At 44.7% G+C, this 12278-nt stretch overlaps 1 protein-coding gene across 1 annotated transcript in view; it reads right to left on the bottom strand.

Annotated features, from left to right (window-relative positions):
* The window catches only part of DDX47 (DEAD-box helicase 47), a 215686-nt gene that overhangs the window by 134669 nt on the left and 68739 nt on the right, over positions 1-12278 (bottom strand). Inside the window, exon 2 of the mRNA XM_085601034.1 lies at positions 23-116. Coding sequence (XP_085457160.1) covers positions 23-116 — 94 coding nt within the window. The remainder of the gene's footprint in view (positions 1-22; positions 117-12278) is intronic.

Genomic DNA, 12278 nt, shown 5'->3' with positions numbered 1-12278 from the left:
ATGCCATCATCCCAGCTCTCACCTTGCAGGGCAACGGGAATTGCTTCCACCTGGATCTTGGTGGGCTGCTTCCATCCCAGCTGCTCGCATGTCTCGCACAAGACGTCGGTCACCCCCTGCAGAACCAAAATGAAAACTTGATCAGAAATGCATGAAGAAAAGGACCACTTCAACACCTTCATGTACACACTAGGGCCTCCCCTTAACCTTTCATTGTATCCTGGTATCCCATCCCACGAAACAGTTTACTCTCAGCACACAACTCCCATTACGTAATCCCCGCACTGTACAATTTACCAGTCCTACATGCACCAAGCTGCTCTCCGTCTGCAATCTGTCCATTAAGCCAGCACCCCTGCCCTCATCCTAGTTTTATATTGCCAAGTCTCCAAAACCATCACTTAGACTCTAACATACCATCTGCCACTCATTATTGTACCCTCCCCCACACATACAGACTGCCAAAAGGTGCGTGTAACAGTGTTTTCCGCTTTCCTCGCACTCCTATCAGCATCTCTTGTCCCAGACAGTCATGTAGTTGACACAGCAAGCATGTTTTCAGGAGTCGGTCTCGGGGGTTTGACCAGCAGGAAGTAAGGAAGCATGAAAGATATTGACACTAGGGAAGAAGATACATTATGTGGGAGGAGACCAGAGGAGGGCAAAAGTGGAAAAAAGTTGAGCTCCCCGAGCACACTGTTAAGTTACGTTAGCTCGAGCCTGCTGGTGAGCTCACGAGGTTCCAAGGCTCATGTTTCCTCAAGCTGTGGAATGCCAGGCGGTCACCAGAGAACACCGAGCTGTGAGGAGGTCTTTGTATGCGTCTCCTCAGCGCTGTTACTGGGTTGAAGTCTTCAATAAAATGAACCTAAGTACTTCTGTCTCAGAGTTTTCTTCACGACAATGGAGACGAGCGACTTGAACCCTGGCGAACCTACCAGTCAGTGACGGCCATTGTCGATTTCCCACTCCGGGGAGAAGGCTTTTTCTGCGGGATAGCGGGAGGAGAAATCAGGAACCCTACAAATGTATTGGGAACCTTGCCGACAGGAAGGTGAAGGTGCGTGAATAAAGTACCTTACTTTAATTCCTTTTTCAAATGGCCTGTTGACCGTTGGGTTCACGAAGAGGTCCTGGTGGTCAGTGTGAGGCCCCTCACCATCATACACTTTGTGAAGTCTTCGTAGGTGGTAGCACGGAGAACTACGCGGTGCCCTTCCTGCTGAAGGGGAGAACATGCGACGTCTTCACGCATGCAACGCATGCCACGTAGATGTTGAAGTGGACATTTTGAGATGGGCGATCAGGAAAACGCAGGGCTTTGCGTGTGTGCATTGCAGAAGGCGCTGAGCCAGCAGGCAAGCCGTGGAAGTTCTAAGGAGGCTGTTTTGATATTCTGTCACGGTGACACGCACACCTTGAGTGTCACATGATTATACCTCCGGCGGAGGTTCAATTATAGCCAGTTTGTTCCTGTCATGATGACATGCATACCCAGTGTGTCACACGATTTTTCCACCGGACACCCCCGAGCGCTTTTGTGGCAATTACAGATACATGCTGCGTCTGTTGCTGCGAGTGCTGGGGTGCTTTAATGATCTTGGCACTGAAGGGGGAATTGTGGCTTTCGCTGAAATAAAGGTACTTAAAATTAAAAAAAATATATGAATGTTTTCTTTCTGTAGGTTCACTTGACTGATTTGGTAGGGTAGCATATACTTACTTCAGTTGTCTTGTAGTTAGCTATGGCCACAATGAATCTTCCTGCTCCACAAGCCTTTATGGTGAAGGATGGTGAAGTCAGTAGCCTTAAATGGGAAGAGTGGAAGTTGCAAATGTGGCAAATGTTACAGGTGTGGTAGCTCATCACATTTGGCACATGATAAAAGATGTCCTGCGTTAGGGCAGAAGTGTGCCAAGTGCAAGGTAGCTGGTCATTGTGCATGTGTTTGTTGTAAAACCAGATCTATGAAATGTGTAGTTGAGGAGTTGGAACAAGGGGGGGGGGGGGGGGGGGGGGAGCTTGGAATATGATGTTGAAGACTGTATGCAAGATTGTTGTGGGTGGCGTGTTGGTAACCCCTATAGCCGATTCAGGCTCACTGTACACCATCATTAATAATACCTGGGTTGATTCCTTCAAGGGCAAGATTGGTGAGAAGTTAGAAACACCGGATGTGCATCCTGTGAGTTACACGGGCGAGCCCATTGATTTACTGGGTTATCACAAGCCTCTATTTGAATTTAAAGGGAGGCGGGCAGAATGCAAGCTTTATGTGTCTGCGACAGGACTGTGCGTCCTGGGTTGTGGGTCCAAGGAGTGTTGGGTATTCTACTTGATGCGGACAGCCCAGATCCTGTTCTAAGTGTGGGGAAAAAGAAGGAGATTGTGCATGGTGAGATGGTAACTAGGTTTCCCAAGGTGTTCACTGGGTGTGTGGGTGAACTGAACGTTTTCTCACACAAGACGATTCTGAAGTACGCTTGTCCTTGTATTCACCAGGTGAGAAATATTCCTTCGAGTGTCAAGGAAAAGGTGATTGGTGAAATTCAGAAGTTGGTGGACAATGAAATAATGGAGCGTGAGGAGTCCTCGGATTGGGTCGCTCCTCTTTTAGTTGCCCGCAAGGCTAATGGCCGGATCCGTTTATATGTGGACTTAAGAGAGCTCACTTAAAACATTTTTGTAGATGTATTCCCTCTTCCCAGGATCTCAGAATTGTTGTCTGTTACAAGGAACATGGAATAGTTCTTTACAATAGACTTAACCTCTGCTTACCATCAGGTGCCACTGCATAACAGTAGTAGACACCCAACTGATTTTGTCACCCCCATCGACTTCTTCCAGTTCAAACGTGTCCCGTTTGGGTTGGCATCTGCCGCTGCCATGTTCCAACGTCTCATGCACCAAGTATTTGAGGACATGAAGAATGTTGTCTTCTTCCAGAAAGATATTCTTGTCATGGGATCAAATTGGGAGGTCTGAGGGGATCTGGCTCGGGTGAATACGAGACGGACGGGGAGCTAAGAAAGAAGGTCCAGTACCCGTGCTCCCAAGGTAATACGTCTTAATCACTAGAGAGTAACTGTTCCTATGAGTAGGTGCTAGCCCATTTGGCAGCGTGATGTATAGGTGAAGAGCAACAGTAGTTGACAAAAACGCCTATCTTTATCAATGAGAAAAGGTTCAATGCTGAGGGAATCCTCCAATTTTGAGAGTTGCCCACACACAACCCTTAAGGTGTCATGCATCATCGCTGGGTGTTGACCTCCACATGGGGGCGGCACTGCAGTCCCCCACGGGCCCTGCGAGAGAGCGCTTTGGCGGAGATCTTTTTTTAGAGGAGCGCCGCAGTGGTGATTGCGGAGTGTGTAGGTGAATTAAGAATAAAGTAAATGGTACCCCAAGTAATATTTATTCTTGGGTCCGTTCCACATAGTTAAAAACAGGCAAAAAAGGAACTCTCATACCCTGCTTTCAGTGAGGACGGTTCATTCGTTCTAGCAAATTGAGTGAGTAGTGATATAGGTTAATAGTCCGGTCGACATGTTTCACGCCTAATTGGTCCCTAATGGATCCTATGGTGTTTCATCAGGACCAGGAGAAGATTAGAATAGAAAAATGTAACAAAGGGGTTCGAGATAAACACACAATACACCCTGTTGTGGTAACCTGATTCAGGTAAGTGGTCTAGGCGTATCTGAACCCAATCGGTATCGACCACTCCTACGTATAGATCCAACCTAAAGAAAGAGAGAGATAAATGTAAAACAAAACAATGAGATAGTGCTGATCGCGCTACGACGGCAAGCAATGTCACAGGTTAGGTGTTATACATCCAACCTGTGTTAGCATTCCATACACGTTCGTAGCAGACTAAATGTGTCGTAGTATAGCAGTGAATTCTTAGAGGTGCGTAACTGACAGCATTGTGACACCCTTTAGAAACTTAGGGTGCGCAAACACAGGCACACTATTAGTGATGTAAAGCGTGGACCTTAACCCAAATATTATCCAGGGATGCCTCAACGGCGGGAACAGCAGCTCGGAAGGTTACCTTGAGTAAAAAGAGGGGAGGAAGCAACAAGAGGAATGTGGGTAAGGTTTCGAGCCAAAAATACTCCCGGGTCCGGAGTTTAAGGAAATCGTTCCCAAGTTCTCAAACAAGTAAGACAAAAATATAGTCACATTGGCCTCCTGGTACCTAGCATTCGTACCTGCCCTAAACGGTTCCCTCGACAGAGAATGAGTGGCTATTGGTTACCAGTATAAGTACAGGAGGCAAATGAAGGGAGGAATGCTTAGAGGACCCACCTTCAAGCTAAACGAGGAAGTCAAATCAGCTGGAAAACTAGAATAGGCATCATGGACCATGATGGCTAAAATGCGCGGCCATCTTGAAAGGACCGGGGTGTGCTACGGTATTGACAATGGAGGGCTCCAAAATGTTTACTTTATAATCAACACTTTAATGGTGGCACGCGGGGAAGTAGTGAGAGCTGATTGGGTAAAATAGGTGGCCACCTATTAGGAATCAGGTTAGCACAACAGGGTGTATTGTGTGTTTCTCTCAAACCCCTTTGTTACATTTTTCTATTCTAAACTTTTCCTGGTCCTGATGTAACACCATAGGATCCATTAGGGGGCAATTAGGTGTGAAACATGGTCGACCAGACTATTAACTTATATCACTACTCACTCAATTTGCAAGAACGAACAAACCCTCCTCACTGAAAGCAGGGTATATGAGTTCCGGTTTTGCCTGTTTTTAACTGTATCAAACAGACCCAAGTATAAATACTACGGAGGGCACCGTTACTTTACATTGGGTCTGTTTGACTGCGGAAGAGTCGAAATGCAAGTTTGTGAGGAAGAGTGTAAAGTACTTGGGGAATGAAATCAGTTTGTTAGGGATTTGTCCAAAGTCCGAATTGGTGGATACCATCAGAAAAGCACCTGATACTCAGAACAAAGAGGAGGTCAGATCTTTCTTAGGTCTGGCCGAATTTTATTCCAAGTTAGTCTACAAGTTCTCCGACAAAATGTTTTGCATTAGGAAGCTGCTAAAAAAGGGGTGCAAATTTGTTTGGACTGATGAGTGCCAACTTCGTTTAGATGACATCAAAAAAGCTATTTGTTCAGCTCCAGCCCTTAAGGGCTTTGAACCTAGACTCAAAAGTTTCATCACTACGGATGCCAGTGGGGACAGGCCTGGGTGCAGTTTTATCCCAAGGGCAGGAGGATGGTACAGTGTGTGTGTGTGTTTGCGTTCGCTTCCAGAGCCCTCACTCCAACGGAGGAAAAGTAGTCAGTTATTGAGAGAGAGGCTCTGGGGTGTGTTTGGGGACTCAAACATTTCAGACAGTCTGTGTGGGGTACATGTGTCACTGTGAGAACAGACCATAAGCCTCTCACTAAAGTCCTCACATACAAGGGGCTTAATGTGTCTCCCAGGATTTCACGCATGTCTGTCCAACATTGGTGAAGCCAAGACTGAGTGGGGTGATTGGTTAGGGGCAAAGCGTTACACAGTATTTCTCACGATGAGTGGATCAAGTGCATTTCTCAAGATGAGGCGTTAGTTACTGTTGTTGACTACATTCATGGAGGGTGGCCAGAGAAAGCCCAGTTAAGTAAAGTCTTACTTCGTTTCTTGGAGGATGGTCTACTACTCAGGAGTGCAGGTTGAGCCCACCTCTGGATTTCCATGACAAGGTAATCAACCTTTGCCATGCGGGTCACCTAGGTATTGTGAAGAGTAAATGCAGGATCAAGCAGTCTTACTGGTGGCCTGGTGTGGACAAGGACATCCAAAGAGTTGTCAGGGAATGTGTGAAGTGTGCCAATTCAGAGAAGACCTTGGTTACTCACAAATCACCCTTACACCCCATTGTCATCCCAGGCATGCCGTGGGAGAGAGTGGGAATTGATGTCGTCGGCTCTGTGAGAGATATCAATGGTTTGCAGAAATACATTCTGGTCTTAGTTGATCACTTCTCTAAGTGGCCAGAAGTTAAGGAGGTTGAGAGGGCGTATTCAGAGAACTTGTTAAATGTCTTGGCTGAAGCTTTAGGACGTGAAGGCTTACCGAAGGATTTGATTTCAGACAATGGAGGTCAATTTGTAAGCTATATTTTTAAAACGTTTATTAAGGAAGCTAGGAGAGTTCATAGGACTACTTCCCTTTATCATCCAGAAGGGAATGGAAGCGTTGAGCGCTTTCAATTAGGGTGATAAAGGGAATGATTGAGTTGGCAACCAGCTTTCACATGGATTGGCAGGATGAGTTAAGGAAAACTGTGAGTGCACACAGGGTTACACGTTGGGAATCCACTTGGCATTCTCCTTTTGAATTGATGAGAGTGAGACCCCATGCACTAAGGACAACATGGGGTGGTTAAATTGTACTAGAACTGTCTCATGGTCTGCAAAGGAAGTGAGAGATTCTCTTGTGATTAGTAAGACTAAATATAACAAACATTGGCATAGCCAATAGGTCTCGCATTTGGGACCTTATAAGTATTTAGTTATGCAGCACAATATTCTTGGTGAAACAACATCAACTGATGCATGGTTAAACACTTATCAGGTCCCAAAGGCGAGACCTATTGGCTATGCCAATGCTTGTTCATTATGCACCCCTCCCCTAAAAATAAGGAAACAAATGACTGCAGGCACACACCTACAAAATAACGCTGCAACCATTTCAAAAGTTTTAGCATTTTATTAAATTCTTTAGCCATTCTGTACAGCATCGGCGATGCTGTGCATCACGACTCAAACCCATTAGCAAATCGAATAGGACCCAAAGAGGACTTATTCTTAGCCTTATTCACACCCCAATATTGAAGTGTATCCTTCCAGATTATTATTCTTTTTTTTTTAAATTACACTTTAGTAAATGTATTACAGCGAGATGTGCATCAGGATTTTTAAAAGAAACCTAATGGAATGGATTAAAATGTACTTCAAAAATAATAGTCTTAGATAGTTTAAAACAGAGCTTTGCACAAAAGTGACCGATGGAATGCATAATTCAGTTAGGCACTAAATGACTCTGGACACATTCAGTTTTTTTCGCTCAGCTACCAACTAAAGAAGAGGATCAACAATATACAAATCATCTTTGGCCCCACAAAAATGGACTATATCAAACTGCTAACTAAGGTTCCCTAATGAGTACAAGCGGAGGTGAAGCTTGTTGTGCTTTGTTTTCCATTTCAGTGGGTATTTGGCCTGCAGTAATTGAAGTATTTGTGTGCGGTCATACACTACCTCTTTTACTGTTCAAGTCTTTTTAAAAAGGTACAGCCGATTAATTCTAACTTCACCAAAGCATGGACATTTCTAAGCACGACTAAAAGGGACACAAACTATCAAGGAATAGAAAAGTCCTCGGCCCAAAAACCACACTACATGGGAAACATGACAAAAATTGTGCCACAAAGAATAAAAGTAAGACTAAGTAATGATCTGCCCGATAACCAAACTGAAAGTGAGGGACTGTAGAACTTGAAACACATTTTGCCCCTATATGTTTGGCTGGAGAAGGCACCAGTGATACAATTACAGGTTTGGGCGATGAAACAGAGGAAAGACTAGATCAAAGTTCCAATGCAGCCCGAGAATCACTAAAATGGAGCGAAAAAAAGCAGCAAGAGGGAAAGATGTGCTCATTTCTGCAAGAAAGAGTTGGCAGGGCCCAGCAGAGATGTCAACCTAAGGGGATAGAACAGGAAGTAGCAGCAATAAGTTGGCTCAAGAGAAGAATGCCACGACCTTAGAAACATTTGTCAGAGTTATCATTTGGCTTCTACATTGATTGGGAAGCCCACAACTCATCCGCAATCACATCATTAGAAGTAAGAATTTAAAACAAGATCTGAGAACTCGGCATTACATTGCAGAAGTGTATTCTTATCATGAATAATTGTATATTAATGTATGTGGTATTCATATAGTGGGAACCTAGCTGAAGAGGCAGCGCTGTATAGGGTCAAAGGAAAATACACAGTGCACGAGAGGTACTTGGTTATTGCTGCATTGTGATGTAGTTTTCTTTAAAGGGGTGTTCGTGTTCAACTGTTTCCTAAATTGGCGCCGTATTATAGTAGTCCTTGTGAATACAGGGAGGTTGTCCCAGATCCTAGTTACATAAATGGAAAAGCCTGCTGCCATGCTTTTTTTTTTTTTTAAACACTTCTGCGGCTGCAGTATGAAGGTGACCTAGCTGAGGGTGTGCCCAGTTATGGTGAGCTCGTCTGCAAAGCCATCATGACCGGCACCCACCTTATCTTGCAAACGATGCAGCAGATTTTGAAGATGGGGCAGGCCAGCATGGGGAACCAATTGAGTTCCCACTGGATAGGGTGATGTGATCATATTTCTTCCAGACCTGGATGAGACATGCTGCAGCATATAGGATGCCCTACAGGGGTGTGAGGGGACAGTGTAGAGTCTGGGATGCCAAGGAATAGGGCGTTACCACCATCGAGGTTTAAGCACTCTTCAACGTTTTACCTTTTTCTTCAACTGGAGACAGCAACATTTTAGGTACTACCACCCTGCGGTCTTATCTGCACTACAGATTTTTAGAAAACCGGCAAAGTTCCAAGATGCAGATTAAATAATCCCTATAATTTAGTACAGAGTCCGATTTACTTGCTGCAAATGGCATAGCCAGCTCAACAATAAATGTACAGACAAAAAAGGGAAGCCAAAATATGGATGAAAACTCGTCTTTGAGCTAGAATAGAGAATGTAGCAGGAGCGAGATTGTGGGGGGGGGGGATGCAGGGTTTAAATAGCTTCTAGGGGTCAATACTCAGGGCATGGTCCATTTCAATCTTTGTGGGCATGGTCCATTTCAATCTTTGCTATTGATGGAGCATGTTAAATGCATATTTACGAGATCAGTGCAAGGAAAAAACAAAAATGAAATTAGTGGAGTATTGGTTTCGGTCTGTACATGCAGCACAAATATGTATAAGAAAAATATCTCAGTTTCCTAGCTAAATACACCAAGAAAAGGTCAAGAAGCGATTCATCCCCAATTTGTGAAACGTGTAATGGTGGGGTGTTTCATGGTCTACCAAATGTGCTCTTAATGCCCAGGTTTCATCTGAAGGAGTCAAAAATAGATGTGCAAGGTCAAGTAGCCTACATTTTCATGTGCCTATTGATCCGCATTTTGCCTACAGCAACACTGCAGATGCATCACCTGATCGGCATATAGGCCTCATGCAGGCATCTTCTTTGAAGCAAAACCAAGGCAGACACAAGACTTGCTTGTCACAGGGTAGATCGCAGAAGATCCCAACAGAAAAAAGAAAGGGATATATTCCCCTGTTGAAATTTACCAAGCAGAGATTCTTTCTTAAAATGGGCAATGAGAAAAATAGGGCAATTATAAGTTTCAACATCTGGATTTATATTAATGAATGCCATATTAGGCAGCACAATGCAGCAATGTTGAAAGGATAAAGTCCTTAATAAGGCAACATGTTTTTGGTTGCTAGCTTTCATGACTTCAAAGAGTCCTTCAGCAGCAGTCAGACAACTGGGCTTAAAGCACATAAGCACTATGTGCCGAAGGAGGCAGCGTGATGTCAGTATTAAGCAATTCTGGAGTAGTACGCAAATGGTTAGTACCACTAGGGAAAAAAAGGCATATTTTTCTGTTGTGTTCACTCCCCGCACCTCTTCAAGCTAAGTTGTCAGATTTACTGCTCCCCGTTAAAATACAGATCGCTTTACTGTCCCCTGGTGGCTGATCCATAAGGTGGGTGCCGCAACTAGCCTTATTAACATCATCCCACTGCAGTGAGCTATACAGTAGCAAACTCCGTCACCCCTAAAAACAAGGTTTGCAACTCCCAGATGCCCTTCAAAGATGAACCCCATGAAACATGAAGCTTCACACCTAATTAAAAAGCCACTTTGAAGCCCGTGGAGTGACGCGGCAGGGAAAGAATGCAGTCGTATGGACATCGTACTGTGTAATTTGTTAATAGTTTGCAGACAAACATATTTCAGACTACTTTACACCCTTCAAAAATGTATTTGACCTGAAGGAATGAGATATTCAAACCTTGCTTGTTTTCCTAGCTCTTTGAAAGCAGAAGAAACAGTTTCTTTCAAAGTCGCTTCATATATTAGTTTTGAATCTGTAACGCTTACGGTCCAATGGGAGTGTACAAAGTCATTTAATGCACAAAGTAAAGTACTGATTCGCCCATGCGGCAGTCGGGCAATCGGTCTTCAACGTCCCATGTTACAATCACGCTGCATCACGCCCCAACAAGGTGGTTTTCACCTGAAATTTCGGCCTCTCACCTCCCACACCCGAGGGAACGCCAGGGATGACATGGTCCTGTTAAGCCTTCAGTACACAAGCATGCAGGAAAAACACATTCTATGTCAAGGCACAGGCGACCTCCATGCAGTGACGCGTCAGCGTCATTACCGTGAAAGTGATTGTGCGATGCGCTTAATGAGCATGACGTGGAAAGCCAGATGGTGCCTCTGCTCATAGGCGCGCAAGCGCGTAGCCGCAAGCAAGCTCTAGGCCGCCACAAGCAAAAGCGTGTGGTAGCATTTTCTGGAGCCACTCACTAAATGTCTCGCAGAGCAGCACATGCGCTGGCTCAGCGACACCTCAAAACAGGTATGACCAGTCTCATGGAGCTAAGGTGTGTTTGCGTGTTGGTGATGTTGTCAAAGTCAAGAAAGGGAGGATGACACACAAAGGGGAAAGTAAATGTTCTGCTCCCCTTAAAGTAGTTAGAATTTTGTGTAATTCAGCTCTACTCAGCGATGGCAAGGTATGACATGCCAATAGGATAGCACGGTTTCAAGGTAATAGCAGTGCTGAACCAGAAGAGGGCAACAGAGATACTAGTCTTGACTCGGAGGTAGATGCTCGACCTTTAAAGTATGATTGGATTGAGAACGTAGGTTCCTCAAAAAGTCTGTCTCACCAAGTACCACCTTTAGTAGCCAGAGACAATGACCCACCCTTTACTGGTCCGTTCACCTTAAAGTTCTGGGGCGTGTGCATGTCTTCTTCCCGTTTCACGAGGAGCCAGCTCGAATGTAAAGGAAGGGGAGAGTTGTGTGGGTGATGGACAGATGAGTAGTACCAAGGGTGGGATGGTCACTGGACAAATGAGTGGTACCAAGTGTGGGGAAGTCACTAGAGCTGGAAGGACCGGTGTCAAACCAAAACATTTGGATGATTATATTACGCATATATGTCAAAGTTAAACGTTGATGATTATTTTATGTGTTTACATGCCATGTGGTTGTGCAATTTCTCCAGCACTCCCTTACTGCCAGACCCTGTTGTATCTTCTTAAACCTTATGTACCGAATGGATTGTGGGGGTCTTACACCTCTTTGTAGTTATTATGTTTTTATAGCCTTAGTAAAAAAAATGTGTTTTGTAGGTAAGGGAAAGTTTTATATGACGTTAGCTCGAGTCTGCTAGTGAGCTCATGGGGTTCCAAGGCTCGTGTTTCCTCGAGCTGTGGAATACTATGAGGCCACCAGAGGAGAGAGCAACAAGCTGCGAGGAGGTCTTTGTACGCATCTCTTCAGTGCTGTTACTGGGTTCAAGTATTCATTAAAACGAACCTAAGTACAGAGTATTTCTTCACGACAGACACCAGGGTTATCGGGATGGGTTTCCATCAATATTTATAAAGTTATCAAGCTGGCAGTTCAAAGCTGGCATAAAGAACACCACCCACCACAGATTTAAAAAAAAAATAAGGTTAGCCCCAATCGGATGGGCGATACCAACCAGAATCGTAATTGGCCAAGTCACAAGGTCAGAGGGGCGGGTTAGTCCAACACAAAGTCAAGAGAGCACTTTACCATCATAATTACAGGGTGTCTATTGTAGTGTCAAGAAGTGTTTCTGTGGTATAAAAGGGCAGAAAAAGGCCAAGGAAGTCCCTTTTTAAAGAGCCCATCATGGACACGTCGACCAGGAACTGAAAAAAAGGCTAGGAAGACAACGCACTAGAGCCCACAAGAGGGGCAAATGGATCAGGAAGAGGTTATAGGCACCTTTGTGTGGTGGCCACAGGAGAGACCCAGTTCAACGGACAAAAAGGAGCAATGAAGATCAGACTCAAAGGGCCCAATAGAGCAGCTATGCAGGCTGACCACAGTATTCCACAACCAACACCCTTGACACGCATCCACACCTTACCCGCAATCACAATCATCCCACAAAATACAAGGGTTCCAATAGAACCCTCATCTGCTTGAG

Source organism: Triturus cristatus, chromosome 4_2, assembly GCF_964204655.1.
Source record: "Triturus cristatus chromosome 4_2, aTriCri1.1, whole genome shotgun sequence".
NCBI classification, from domain to species: Eukaryota; Metazoa; Chordata; class Amphibia; order Caudata; family Salamandridae; genus Triturus; species Triturus cristatus.
Note: the sequence above shows the minus strand (reverse complement) of the source record. Positions and strands in the feature narration are given on the sequence as shown.